This window comes from Pecten maximus, chromosome 10, assembly GCF_902652985.1.
Source record: "Pecten maximus chromosome 10, xPecMax1.1, whole genome shotgun sequence".
NCBI lineage: Eukaryota > Metazoa > Mollusca > Bivalvia > Pectinida > Pectinidae > Pecten > Pecten maximus.
Genome location: NC_047024.1, coordinates 40,162,705 through 40,178,789, shown reverse-complemented (window position 1 = coordinate 40,178,789; position 16,085 = coordinate 40,162,705). Strand labels below are relative to the sequence as shown.

Sequence of the window (16,085 nt, the reverse complement as noted above, 5' to 3'; positions counted from 1 at the left end):
CGTAACCCGGAACTACATGTAAGAAACCACATAGTTGTTTGATTATGATTTTGCTTTGCATGAACTACGAACTGTTACCAACCTATCGACACATTTAATTTATTATCGCGATGTCCATACTAAAGTCTAACATTTTTAATAAAATTAATTATCGGTTCATCTCAAATAAAATTGTGTACAAGAGGCTCCTGAGGTGAACGGAATGATGATTTCTGAGTTGTCTCCCCTACAATATGAACGTATTCTTGTAACAGCTGTAGCCGGAATTTTAATTGACAAAGGAATCGTCTGCGTTATGACGTGAAATATTTGGTAGAAAGACAAATGCTCCAAAGTATCTATTTAAAGAAATGTAAGTCGGGGAAGTAGGCCAAATAAAGTAGTACTTCGGACAAACACAATATTTACAGATCCATGTCTATATAGATCTGCATGTGTGCAACCGAGATATAACTTATAGACTGAATTAAATCTGCTACAAATAACTAACTGTCAAATATCTTTATTTTTTGGCTTGTAAATCATAAACAAATTAATCATATACAAGGAGTGGGTATATGTAGACATTATTCCTGTTCTTCTTACATGGTGCGAATTAATTATCCTGAGAAAGCACGGATTCTCCAATAATCAAGCCAACACTTCGTTGCATTTCTTCGTATAGAAATATAGTAAGTCCGGACAATCACTGTGGAGCAGAGTTTCCAATAGTAACTGCATTCATTATTCTGGAATTTGGTGTTCTTGTAGAATATCATCTGTTCAATACATTGCATTTTTTAAAACGAATATCTCCAGACGAGAGGAAAGTCTTCTTACACATAAAATGTCGACAATACATTAATCTTCCTACACAACAGATGCCTACGACATTTGTCTGTGTATCTGTTTTTACACACAAAATGCCTACGACATTAGTTTGACGTACACAAAAAATGCCTACGACATTAATTTGCCTTACACATAGAATGCTTACGACATTATTCTGCCTACAACTAAAATAGCTACGTCATACGTCTGCCTACACATAACATGATTACGACAGCGATGACCATTTACCGACACACTCACTAACAGTACATTCACAACACTTGGTAGCATTTGGCTGATTGGTCGTAAATCCAAATTCTTTATGAAAGGACAAAGATTACGGATCATGTAACTATTAAGATAGCGAAGCAGTGCACCATATATATAATGCTTATTGCCATTTATTAAGGATTTTCATAACTCATATAGAGGCCTATACCGTTTATACTAATGAACCAAGTCTGGTGTTTTCGGTCGTAAATTCTTGCAAATGTTCCGGAAATTTTGGATATTCCTTTTTAAAGCTGGCGCTTAATTCGTTAAACCCGTCGTTGCTGACTGAGGTTCGAACCAGCGAACCTTCAAGACTCTGAAACCGTGGATCTTCCGTTGTCTTGTCATAGAATTTATACAGAGGAACAATATCGGAGAACACCCCTTCGTTGTCGATAGTGTGAAATATTTGCGTGACGCCACTAGCGTTTTTGAGTTTGAATATAACATGTGGACTATTGTGGTCATTTGACGAAATTTCCAAATCCGGCAATTTTAAAGTTTCCAGTTCAGCAGAGGTAACTCTGCCGTTTCCTCCCACCGAACTGACTGCTCTTTTGGATAGCTGACTTGTTAATCGCGTTAGAATATCCTGCTTTTTATTTGGGTGGTCAATATCCGGCAACACAATTCCAACCTGCTGCATATGGTGTTGTCGCTTCTGCTGTCGAAGTAGGAATGACCTCTTGTGAAGGTCAAGGAGGCGTGTCGTTCGAGTCTTTTCAATCTTGATGTGTGAGAGCTTCACGTCAAGCATCTGTTGTTGGGTGATATTATCGTACAGTAAGACACGTGACACCTTGGTTTTCGGGAGAAGACTACGACGCTTATTTCCGTAGTTTGGCATGATACGTGGAGGACCATGCATGTACGCTAGACTAACACCTGCTTTCCCAGGTGACTTATTGTCACCGGAAGTTAATCTGGCCGCCGCCATATTGTCAGTTGGGTTTTGTTGGATACCAGGGATGGAAGAAGGTTCGGGATCCATCCTGGCCAGATATGTACATGGGAAGAAGGTCAGTCAAATATTCTGAAACAGAAGCAAAAACGAAATAACATTTAGCATCATCAAGAAAGACAACAATATACACTGAAAAGTGCATATATAGCTGAGCAGATTCTATTCTCGAATTTTGAAAAAGTGCATTTGTGAAAGCGATACTCACAATCAGGATTTTAACTTACATTTGTATATTTATAACCACAACATTTAAATCACCCTATCGAAAGATTTTCTAAATTACATTACTAACGAGACAAATATTAGATGTTCATATGGTCACAACAATTATCTAAACAGTATTTTAATCGAAATTGAAAATATTCCTTCGATAAAATAAAATTACACAGGACAATTTTACCGTAAATATTTTTTATTTTGGCCGAGTAAAACATAGCATATCTGAGTTTAAGATATATGAACGCAAAAATGAATTGGCGCACCAGGAGTGTTTGTCGAAACAAACAATATTCGGAAACTACAATTATCAGTTACAGTAAGACAGACATATATATAACATTACTTATATAATGGTACATGAAGATGATTAGCGAAAGATTTTTTGTTTGTTTTTTGTTTTTTGTTTTTTTTTTGTTTTTATTTTGTTTTTTTTCATTTGATTTTTCTGTATTGTAAAACGACGACGTTGACGTTTGATTGGCTAGTAGAATTGTGGAGGAAGTTTGTCACCGTTTTAGAGAACAATCGAGACTTACACATAATAAGAAATATGTTACTCATTGGGTGGTTGCCTGTAAAACAGTTAGGTTTTGAAATATTTTTGGTCAAATTGTCCAAATCTACTTGTTGTTGGTAGAAAATGTGGTCACAGAAACGACGGTAACTATATGACTGGAGGAGACGTTGGGATGGAAAAATGTCCATCAGCATTAATGTGCCAACACATCTTTCCGCTTTTAAGCTGACTAATGCGATATGGTTATGTAGGAGTATTCAGACTTAAAAGCCCACACTGTAACAGGAGACGCGATCATGTTATGCGATCAATTATCTTATGATTTTCAGGACCGTCACAAAAGATAAAATACATCAGCAGCTTTCAGATTATATCTACAGTCACATAAAGCAGAGCCGAACATAAATTGCATCACAGCCGCCCCATCTCTTCAGGGCCCGCCAGCGACGTCATGACAGAAACTCCCGACAGCTAGAGAGTCAAGAAGGAAATTCAACACAGGTCGCATTATACCTGAAGCCGTAATACCAACTCATTGTCGATGAAACTAGGAGAAGCTACGAACAAAATAAAGATGTATACGAATACCTTTGAACAAATGCAAAAAGGAAACATATTGATATTTCAAAGTTTGGTTCTGGATACTTTTTCATTGTGCGTAATAATTAAATTGATCATATACTGTAACTTCGGGATAATGAAATAAGATACGGTTTGTAATGAATGCAAAATATATAGGTCACGTGTCCCGGTGGGTTAACCTCGCCTGCTTCGTAGACGACACCCACTATCAAAATCTAGGTCTATCGCAAACACGAGTAGTGACAACCTATCTACTAGGCCTATCGACAAGTATCAAGAACGTCTTACTTCATATCGCATAAGGAAATATAATATTTCCAAAAAACAACGTAGGCCACTAGGCCACGTAAGCTATAATGAAAATAGCGATTGTGCTTGTATTGCCTCATTGCTAAAATGAATCCTACCTACAGCGAACAAGAGTTACGAAATCGTTACTTACGAAATCTTCCGAAGTCAGGTTTACGACGAAAACTTACGAACGCTTTAGTAAAACGGGCATGTCGTAACTTACGTTTTAATCGTAAGTTTTTTGTTGTTGTTGTTGTTGTTGTTGTTGTTGTTGTTGTTGTTTTTTGCGTAACTTAACATGATTAGTAAAACTCAGCCATGATGCCCATCATGGTCCCATGGTTGTTTCGGTAGTAATCGAAATTTGTCGCAAAAGTCTTGATAATTGGTGGATGTCCTTACACGTAGGGGAATCACGAACGTGACTTTCCAGAAATGAATAGTAATTGGAAATTGCGATCATCACATTTATCATACAGCGTAGTTGTAAGATGTCCCTGCTGTGGACGTTTTAAGAAAAGATCGGAAGTAAGTAACTGATGTTGAAGAATATGTAGGGCTCTTGATTGCATGGTCTAGAGGGTATATCTGATCGAAGGTCAGATTTTTTTTAAACAACTCATTGCCAATACTGTATATCTACGTTAAGTTTGTGTCGCATGTTATGATAAACTCTGGTATATGTTCAGCCTAACATGAAAGCAAAAACAAGTAGGCCTAGAGAGAGCACAGTTTGTGCCCAAGTTTAGCCAATATTTTGTTAAAAAGGTCTTGATACTAAACGCAACAAAGAAATTCAATCATTCTTACAATTTTATCCAGTGCATTTCCTCTTGTTCTTTTGTCGTGTTGTTAACTGTATACGCCAAAGTATAGGCCACAAAACAACGCTTAATATATTTCAGGAGCGTTGTAGATATTTTTATGTTTTCTGTTTTTGTGATGAGAGACGTAATTCACTAGGACACCTATATCATTTTGATGATTGTGTACTGATTTAGTAAGACATGAGTTCTTGTAAACAGCCAACCATATTTGATATTAGGACAATGAATGATGTAGTGAAGACTCTTTTAGTCATGACGTCACAATTTATTATGTTCAATAACTATATTTTCAGCCCTCTTCCTACGCATGCCATGATCAAAATTAACTATAAAGCCGTGCGATTATACGGACAATAAATTCCATCCTGCGAGCCCGTTGTGACATCATGATTGTAGTCATGAGAATGACGAAATGGCTATTACCTCTAAAGATTAAAAGTAATTTATTTTACTTAAATTTAATTGATGTTTACATAAGACATCAAAGTTGAAGGCATTTTAAATATTGCCAATGAAATGTCTTCTTATTGTACTTATAGTCGTATGAATGACTTTGTAGGAAACCATAATGTATTGCTCCTAATGCAGTTTAGTTCTTACCTTCTTAATCTGATCCGCGAATAATGTGTAATAATAAATGATGGTGTAAACATTACCAGTGTTATGCTTCAGTTAACAAAGTTTGTTTACTTTCACTTTAGTATAACATATTATAAAATATACTTTATGTTTAACACATTAGAAATTATTATTTTATATATCTAGATCGGCATCTGGATATATATTTTCTCCCATATAACAACAGGTCTTATGAACCATTGTTTGATTTGTGGTTAAAATTGATAAAAGGCATTCTGATGACTTCGTTAAACAATAAACCAAGATTAATTTATATAGCTTACCTCATAGGGTCATCCCAGTCCAATAAATCCAGCACATCTGTGAGATAGAAAAAGAAAGATGTCAATATTAGATATATATGGTTGTTTGGTTCCCTCTTATGACTACACTCCCTATACCACACTCATGCCGTGCATTGAATGTCAGAATTACAACGCATCCTGAACCCATTATCGCCCAAACTACTCGCAGCCCTGTCAGCCGAGCCCAGTATAAAAGACAGCAAAACAGTTCGTCTATCTGAGGAATAATAATTACCATAAATCGTAAACATATTTGTTACCTTTGTATTATCGATTTTTAATACGCGTACATTTTTATGAAATATTTCTTCATACAAACTTGCTTAATTAAGCAGAACTTAATTTGCGTGAAGCTATCACAGGTAGACCTCGCATAACCCACTTGATTGACAATTTCTATACACCTATGTGAGGCGTCAATAATGTCTCGCTTCAATTGACCTATAGCAATTCCTCTTTTCATTTTTATCCAATAGAGAGTCTATCCAATACGGATTTCTTTCACTTAAGCGAACTGACACTATCAGATATCCGCAGGCAATGGGTTTATATAATGCATTTAACACTGAACAAAATAAATATACATATGTATATATATTCATACTTTACAAGTGATGTAAACACACGTACCGCTATATAGATATCCCCCACTAATAAAAAAAAAAGTAGAATGTATTCAGGGCTTTCTGATGCATTTTAGATGACGTGAATTTTAACAAGATCTAACAGTTAGGGGGATGCATTTGGAGATTTTAAGATCAAATACACCTCTTAAAAGATTTGAGAGCAAAGGATGCATGCTGATAAAGTATCTGCATTAAGATAAATATTGATGTACTTCTCCTTAGGAGTGGTCGTAAACAAACATGCTTCATTACATGTTCTTCAGCTGTGACAAAGCATGTTTTCAACGTTTAAGACAGTTTGACATCTTTACATATTTTTAATATTTTCATGACCTGATTTTCAAATAGGTACATTCTGACCCTTAGCATTACTGACGAGTCCTAAAAGGCCGAAAAATGTGCATGATGCATTTTTTTGTATCTAACTGTATCGAACTTTAAATTTGTATTAAAAAGTGTCAGTATCTTGTGTATATCTTGTACCATCCGCTTAGGACATTACATACATTATACATGTGATGTGCTCATGTTTATTTGATGCTGTAAAACATTATTTTTCTCCAATTTTCTATTCCTTTCATATCTATGGTAGCCCGTTTGGGCCAACTATCAAATCTCGCACTCTTGCGATCTTATGTCGATAACGCGAGAATGCGAAAGAGCAAAAACGTGAGAATGCGAAAACGCGACGACAAAAACGCGAGATTAATCTCGCATTCTCGCCGTCGCGTTTTCGCTCCCTCGCCGTCGCGAGATTTTATATCTAACGAGCCACCATACATATCCGCCTGTCGCTACGGACAACTGAGGAAAATATAGGTTTTCACTTGTAGGTATAAAATTATATTATGTTATATTTGGTTATTTGACATTTCTATTTAGATTTTAATTGAGATTTAAGTCCTCGTAACGGCTATAGAATTGTGAAAAAATAGAATGCCATGTTTAATTAGAATCCGGGTACTATCAAAACCAAGAGGTCATGCATAACGGTTGATTAGCAAATCGACTTGAAGTGGTTTCTTTACAAAATGTTTTCTACGGTTCATCCATCACAGTAATTCGTCCTTAATTAAAGATGTTTAAGGGCGCAAAGTAATTAAACTGTAACATGAATGTAGGATGTGTGTATAGCTGCTCTCTTGGACGCTAAGTCACTGATGGGTTTATCATGTTCACTAACATAGTATTTAAAGAGTAAACTATTATTCATCAATAAAAGCTACACAAGTGACGTCACGAATAACATGTTCTTCACTTAATATGTGACGTGTGGCTTTAACTAAACGCAATTTAAACCTACCCTTAATCCAGCACAATGCTTTTAACACAACCGATTAAAGTGATATTAAAGTGTAAATGTTAATGTATTATTTCTATTTGTCGACCCGATCTAGTTACCAATACAACGCTATCATAACAACAAATTATCCATGTACACATATGTCAGAAGATGGAATGTTGGATAAATTGTCGTTAAAGTGCGTTTCGTTTTTAAACAAAGATGAATTCGTTCGTGAAGGTCAGAACGAACAAACGCGATGCCAATGTCACTCAGGAAATATCTGCTTAAGGCTCATTTAAATTAAATACCCTAGTGAAAGTATTGGATCAAACAAAAGACGTTGTCGTTCACCATGAATGCTCCGTATATTCAAGCTGTTTCAGAGACATTTGGTGATAGCTCTAACCAATAGTCTTTCACATAAGCTAAATAAATAGTATTCTAATCAGATACAACAGCATTTTAATATGTTTATATACCTAAATGAAATTAGTTCTAATGCATTGTGTTATCATGAATTTGACATTATGATATTATGATGAGAGTATGGATTTGACATGACGACAATCTGGTGAGAGTATGAATTTGACATGATGATATTCTGGTGATAGTATGAATTTGACCTGACGATATTCCGGTTTTGGTTATGGTTTTGTTTTTGTTTAACGTCCTATTAACAGCCAGGGTCATTTAAGGGCGTGCCGGGTTTGGAGGTGGAGGAAAGCCGGAGTACCCGGAGAAAAACCACCGGCCTACGGTCAGTACCTGGCAACTGCTCCACGTAGGTTTCGAGCCGATTTTCTGATGAGAGCATGAATTTGACATGATGATATTCTAGTGAGAGTATGATTGACCTGATGATATTCTGATGAGAACAAGAATTTGTCATGATGATATTCTGGCGAGAGTATGAATTTGACATGATGATTATTTGGTGAGAGTATGGATTTGACATGATATTATTCTGGTGAGGATATAAATACTATCTGTTCAGGAGTTAATGAAATATTTCGTACACAAACCTTTGGGCTACAGATGAACTCACACACGAATACACACAGATCATGGATAACCGTCCGCCCCGTTTACTAAATGGGAGTATAATACATTAGCAAGGTAAATTAAAATCCAGGATGTCCTTAATCTCTAAACATTATAGAGTATTGATCATACTGTCTGTTTACATACATATACAAGGATTGTTTGTTTTGGTGTGGTATTGTTTTAAGTCTTACAACGGTATAAAGTAGGTAAGTAAGTACAGGAACAATAAAGTCATTAACAAAATCAAGGTCATTGATGACTTCCCAATTTAAACACTTATTAAATGGTACCAATTGCCATGTGTGTCAATTTATCATCACTTTTATGCATTCGTGTATTCAGTCACAGATTCTAAGGAGTTTCCTACCCCCTCCATAATGTCATTAGATTTGCAGATAGAACAACAGTCCACATGTAATACTGTCTTCTTTCTGACATGCTATATAACTATCACGGAGCAAGTAGTTCACTATTATGTTTAATTTAGCTCAGCACCGACATTCTGCAGTAAATACTCCATACATTTGTTGCACATATAGATGAATGATTTCCCGTGGAATATAAATATTTTACGAGTATGACAGAAAATCGTCATCGAGTGGGAAAACAAATATCACTATATTCTGTCATATGAGTGAAATATATATACTATATTCAACTGAATGGGACATCATTAAGTTTTCTTCTTATTTCGTGTTTTACTAAGAATACAAAAAGAAAAATCTATGCATAAAAAATGTGCAGGTATCAGTAGCAGTATCTGTGACGTCGTGTCCTTATGACGTCACGCTTGGCAACATGAAGACGGCACTTTAAAAGCTTGTCTTGCTTGAATAGCGGTTGTCAAATAAGTACTTTATCAAAAACTGCAAATTATTATGCAGATATACAGCGAAATAATCATTTATTCTACATACGCTTCATTTGCATCTGAACCGAAAAATCGGTGGATTTCAATGCGGTAGATAGAAAGCGCCATTCTGATTGGTCAAAAAAGAAAAGTTACCATCACAGTGACAATACAAGAGTATAAACAAAGAGCATATACGTTTTTATCAAGTTGATAATTTCGTATCTTAATGTCAGTGAGATAAAAGTTTAAACAAATATAAACATTCGCTCCGTATTCATTTTCGCGCTATCTATAATGACCGCGAATAGAGCATAAAGATATACCCCACGAATATTACTAATTGTACAGTATATGACTTGTACAATTTCACACGTGAGATCTTATATCTTATTGATGTGTTCTTTTTAACAGAGAAAGTTTATTGTTGTAATAAATCAAACAGTAGGGTAACTCAATAACTGGTAGTTGACGACCATTGTTGTTTAGATGTGGTGCCGGGGTGTACCTCGGCTGACTATTACACCATAGGCAGAACTTCTGCTTTCAGCTGCCAACAATGCAGAAACACGTTGTCGGGGTCTTTAGAAACTATAAGTATAATATATGGTTCGAATTTACCTCCCCGAATCATTGATATTTAATGGGACTTTGGAATGATAAACTACTTCTAAAATTACATCATTGAATGCCATCGGTTTAAATAGGCTGTTCAACGAATGATCCCGGCATCGTCGTGAAAACAGGATTTAAACATTTCGATAAATTCTTGTAAATTCATATAACAAATGTTTAAAGTGACTTAACACTGGTATAAAGGATACAATATTTGCCGGATATACATTTTTTTGTAAACAACTGTAGCGAATAGATCGTTATCATATACTCATTCACTGTAAATTAAAATTTTACATTTTTCTGAATCATGGCATGTTTAACTGTAAATAATATTGATTTTTTTTCATGTACCGTATCGTCAATAAATTACCTTCTAACATAGCATATATATATTGTTGGTAACTGGTTTCACTTGGTTGCTACTAAATGAAGCAGGTATGGGATTAGGAATAGATTTACAACAAAATGGCGTCGTTTATGTTTTTAGTATAGCAACAGAAATATGAGTAAGTGAGTGGCATCAGTTCTAATGTAATCAATATTCTTCTCTATAAAATGTCACACCACACGCTAGATACATGATATATTATGTGACGATTTCAATAGTTGACAACACCTAATTCTAATTTATAGACAAGGACGACAACGTTTAGAGGTAGTCACATTGTGTCATAAAATGCTCTTCAGGATTAAGGAAAGCCTCGGCAGCTTCTAAAATGCAAAATATTTACATGACGACATCAGTATACAAAGGGCAATTTTATGAATACCTCTCATATATGACTTACACTCAATATATACTAGTTTTGGACTGGGTGAAGCTATAAAAAAAAGGTTTCCTCTGCCAATGAGATTCAATGTTAAGCAATATTTAACATGTTTCTGTCAGTATTTCTGTATTTAGTTTATTTTTTATTCATTTTTTCTCCCTCACTTTTTCAGTAATTCAGCAGGTTTTAGTTATTCTTATTAAGTATTTCATCTGTGAATCCAGTAATTTTTTTTTTACGTTTCGTCAGTAAATCAAGCTTTTTTTCGGTATTTTGTCAGTGAATTCTGTACTTTTTTATATTTCGTCAATAAACTCCGTTCTTTTTCGGTATTTTGTCAGTAAATTCAATACATTTTGATATTTCATCCGCAAATTAATTTTTTTCAGTATTTTGTCAGTAAACATAAAACTGAGTATTTTTCAGAATATCGTCAGTAAATTCTGTATTTTTAATACTACATGATACTGTACATGCATACATATCCTTGGTGGTGATCTTGACGTTGGGGATCAATAAAGTTGGATTAAGGCCTACACAAGTCATCAATCCTCGAAATAACAGCGAACTTTCATACTCAATAAGAAAGCATTATGCGTGAAAATTCATTAATTTCCACAAACCCCTGTTGCTTTATCCCAAGAAATTCGTATTGTGTGGAATATAAATTGAATACTTTCATTTCCGTAATGACTCCTTTTTAAAACAAATTTGCCCGCAATAATTAATAAGTGAGTAACCGATGAATCAGTTGGGAACTATTAAAACATTTCTTTTCAACGCGATAAATAACCTGAGCGTGCCTGTAGTATGTTTCTACTCGGAAGGTCTCCGAGATTAATGTATGAACCCTGAAGGAAGTACGAAATATCCAGTCATTATTTTACAATTGATTGATGTATCGATCTTGATATTTCAATTGTCGTCAACATTAATTATATATCCTTTCTAGTGAATTTTTATTCGAATTAACATCAGAACTACAGTCCATACCCCGATAAAACATTTTCCTGCGATGTCTTGACAAAGACGTTCAAAATGGAAATGGGTGCATTGTGTATTCAAATTGGTTCAAATAGCATGACACCAAAATCCCGAAATAAAGACACATGTATAATGTACATACATTTACATCACATTTTACATCAATACACACCTGTATATACATTGTATATGCGTTTTGAAAAAAAAATTAAAAAAAAAACGTAAACATATAAATAAACAAAACAGGAAGCATTCCTGTACCTACAACATTATCTTAAAACCAAATTTAACATCTAAAAAAAAAGAAAACATCGCAAGCAGAACTTTTACTTTTGATAAAGCCTGATCTAAAAACATACATCTATGCCTAATTAAAAACAGACATGTGGTCAGCATAACTTGTACTTTATATATAAAGTGATATCACTCGATTTAAAAGCTCACATTGAGAATTAAATCGTGGGAGACATAACACTAACATAATTAGTACTGTGAGTATAATATATTTACTCTGCCATAGTGTATTACCGCACACCGTACACATTCCCAAATATTTACCCTGTCTGAATAAAAATATAAAATATTTCTGTTCACGACTTAAAACACATTATTACCAAACTGACGCGTTTTACAAAAGGAATTTGCCCCGATCTTTTCTTTGTAGTGTTCAAATACACCTGGGAAATGCAGATTTTTTCTCTGTGTGTGTTTGTCTACGAAGCGATATAAGAAACGATTATTGATGTAAATTTGACCGGGTGGGTTATCGACAGCCGTCAAGTGTTTGTTTAAAACCTTTCTACACTGTTTGGCTTGAGGGTTAATAAAATCTGTCATCTCGATAGTTATTTAAAACCACTCTTGAATGAGAAGACTACTTTATAACGACTGAATAAGAGTCCTATACAATGAATGACAACAAATTTGACCTCCTCGTGTCGCTAACAGTATGCCAAGTATATATACTTCAGTCGGTTATATACGTATTCTCAGGGTACTTAATGGAATATACTGAATATATCAAAATAGGATAAGGCGTTCACAATAGATTACCTTTATTAATATAGGTAGCTATCATTACAAAAACATACTTTAACATAGTCTAATATAAGTATACCCCGAGGCTGGTAGATCAATATATTGATGATTTTACACTACTTATTGAAGAAGGTACTAGGAATGTCAGTTTTATGAAACAAGATCCCCTCCAACGAATTTCTGATAATTTAGATAAAATATAGGTTTCACGTATCATACAATGTATGATTTATCTATGTACAGTATTTCCAACAGAGTTTAGTAGTCTAATCTGGCAGACATTCTAGAGTGGTACACAAGCGGTCGCGATGCCGTAACTTGATGAAATATCTACAAGTGATGATAAGAATGTGTAGAATTTGACGTAAATGTTTAATTAATATCTTTTTAAAAAACAAATCTCAAAAGAAGAAATAGTCAATGCATTAAAGTATCAAAAACAAGATGTAACAAATCCCTGTCGTCCAAAAAAGGGAATGTTCAACAATAATTTAGAAGTCTGTATACATCAATGACGCTAGAGGGAGAATGTGAAGAAATAATTGCAGAGATCCTTAAAAATGAATCAAGGAAAACGACAGTCAATACTGACAATAAAAAAGAAATTATTAATCCAACTTAAAACTGATACAATAAGGGGGAAAATGGATTTGCTCTGAGGCCCTTAAAAGTACCAGGAGATAAGACCAGGTGTTTCGGAAGAGTAAAGTCTTGGTTAGGTCACATTATCAAAGTGAGAACTAGGGTGGTGACAACAGAACCACCAGGTATATCAACAACCACATAACTAGGGTAGTGACAACACAACCACTAGGTATATCCATATCGAGTAAGGTAATAGAACAATGCCATCCAAATTAGGATATCCATATCGGTTAAGGTAACAGAACAATGCCATCCAAATTAGGTCATATATAATGTCGAGTAGACCTTAAAACTTCGTCATGACTTTACCAACCTGCGTCTCCAGAAACCTTGTGTTGTTTTTCCATTAGTAATTGACATCTGTCTCGGAAATTTCGTCACAGGGAACATGTCCTTTGATATCGAATCAACTGATACGTGTGAACAGCGTTGATAGCGAAAGCAGGGATTTCACCGTCCAGAATTTCGGAACTTAATAATTTGGATATTGAAAACATCCCGCTTATCGCACCGCCTGGTTGCAAACTATCCCTGCTTTCATGGTTACGATGTGACAAGCGACGGCCATTTGTGATCCTACAATTTTTACTTGTGGAAGTTCATTAGATACATATGAGAAAGTGATAAAAGCATCAATGCGTCCTTGACCGATGTCATCTCCAAACAGACAAAAATACAATACAGCGTGTTGGGAGAAGCAGATGGCTCTATGGAGATTAAATGGCGAATACTATTGTTGTCATTTTTACAGGGTCCATGACTATTATCGTGAGGATGATATTACCGTGACGTAAACTGGTCCGGATATTGAAAGGCCAGCTTTAATTGTATCAATTTATATGTGATCAGAAGTTTTTATGTGAATGAATACTTACCATGTAATGGTGCAGAACATCAATCTCTGAAAAAGACTCCAGGAAAATACTCGCAATATACTGATCCATTTTACGTCACGGTAATATATTCGTCACGATAATAGGCATGCACCTTGTATTGTTTAAATGTTCGACTGCCTTTACGAAAAATGCCAGTGCAGTGATAGTCATGCTCCGGTTCCCATTTTGAGGACATGACATGCGTTGGCTATGACGTACAGCAATGACGGGGATCGATCACTCGAGCAGGCAAAAGTTACTTAAGACTCTGAAACACTTTTTCTTGTGATTTAACCAGATTTTATCTGGATTTGCTTTGGCAGCTCGGTTAAATTCATGAAGAATTCGGTATTTGGTTATTACAGAAAATGGTATGTAGAAAGAGAAGGCGTGGAGTTCAAATTTTCGCTGCAGAGTAATTGTGTTACGAATTCCAATAGCTGATATCTCCAACTATTGCCTAAGTACTAAAGGAACTACATTAAGTCTTTTAAATGACGATTATATGTAATTTAGTAAAGGCCAGGATGAATGAAAAACAAAACATTTTGTCGTTTGAATCAAAGTTATATTCAATTTAGTAAGTACCAAGATAAATATATATATATACATCTATATACAACACAGAACATGTGTGCAGCAATGCAAACATAATAGACTTAAAACTGTGCAACCAGTGGCTAAACAATTATATAAGTATATGGTATGTAGTTTTACCTACCTGCTAATAAAGCACAGTTGTCTTCTGTCTCAACTTAAACACTGTCCATTATTTTCCAATGAATGACAGACACCGAACACGTTTCTACATAAAAGAGCATTCTTAACTGTACAAACAGTTGTCAATTTGATATCCAGCACCATAAAACAACTTTGAATCAATTCACACCTCTCGTCTGCTCAAACAAGAGTAAAATGTATTGATCTGGATGATAACGTCAGAAACGTTATCGGCTAAGTGCACTAGTGAGATGGATTACTCCCGAGTTATCGATTTTCGGGAAAGCTATCGGAACTCTCCTGGAGGTATTACTCGTAATGGGAAAACCAGCACGATGCTTGTAGATTTAAAGAGATTCGATATATCGACTTTGAAATATAAACAAATCTCAGCGAAGTGGTTAAATTTGTTTAATAAGCTTGTGTGGTAAATTAAACAAACATTAGATAGCCCCTATTATTTTATCGCATCGTACCTTAATACTGGGTCAGTGGAGAGACTAGTAGTTATAACGTATCCAGGTATCTCATCGAATTCAATTCAACCTAGACCTATAAATTTGATGGCTACCGGTTAGAGACATCAGTATATGCCTCGACCAGGGGGCAGAACCCCAAGTCATCACACGGGCGAATGTTCATCTACCTGACCAGGGGACAGAACCCCAAGTCATCATAGGGGCGAATGTCCATCTACTCTCCAAGGGGACAGAACTCCAAGTCATCACAGGGGCGAATGTCCATCTACTCGACAAGGGGACGGAACCCCAAGCCATCACAGGGGCGAATGTCCATCTACTTGACCAGGGGACAGAACCCCAAGTCATCACAGGGGCGAATGTCCATCTACTTGACCAGGGGACAGAACCCCAAGTCATCACAGGGCGAATGTCCATCTACTTGACCAGGGGACAGAACCCCAAGTCATCACAGGGGCGAATGTCCATCTCACTCGACCAGGGGACAGAACCCAAAGTCATTACAGGGGCGAATGTTCAATTAAATACCTGATGTGAGACAGCGTCAATGTAGATTTCAGACAGGAAACAGTTATTTAGAATTAAGAGAAAATATAAGATCCCAAAAGTAGTTGCAGCTAACCGATCATGCAGTTTGGACAACTATGCCCTACTTGCAGAGCAGAGAAAGCTTCTTTATAGGAAATAAAATATCTAGTTAACATATAAATTAAGCGTAAAATCACAACTGCTATTTAAAACAGTA

General features: G+C 35.5%; 1 protein-coding gene across 1 annotated transcript; it reads right to left on the bottom strand.

The window, feature by feature from the left end:
- Positions 1 to 486: 486 nt before the first annotated feature.
- Positions 487 to 15,799, bottom strand: LOC117336486. The gene is made up of 3 exons (XM_033897035.1): positions 14,863 to 15,799; positions 5,386 to 5,422; positions 487 to 2,116 (listed from the first exon to the last, which is right to left on the bottom strand). Exon 3 carries the CDS (start codon positions 2,072 to 2,074, stop codon positions 1,253 to 1,255), a length of 822 nt encoding a protein of 273 aa, XP_033752926.1. The 5' UTR covers positions 2,075 to 2,116; positions 5,386 to 5,422; positions 14,863 to 15,799; the 3' UTR covers positions 487 to 1,252.
- Between the last annotated feature and the right edge of the window lie 286 nt (positions 15,800 to 16,085).

What these genes read in the sequence shown, in the direction of transcription:
- LOC117336486 (XM_033897035.1), bottom strand. Translation starts at nt 2,074, where the DNA reads ATGGATCCCGAACCTTCTTCCATCCCTGGTATCCAACAAAACCCAACT.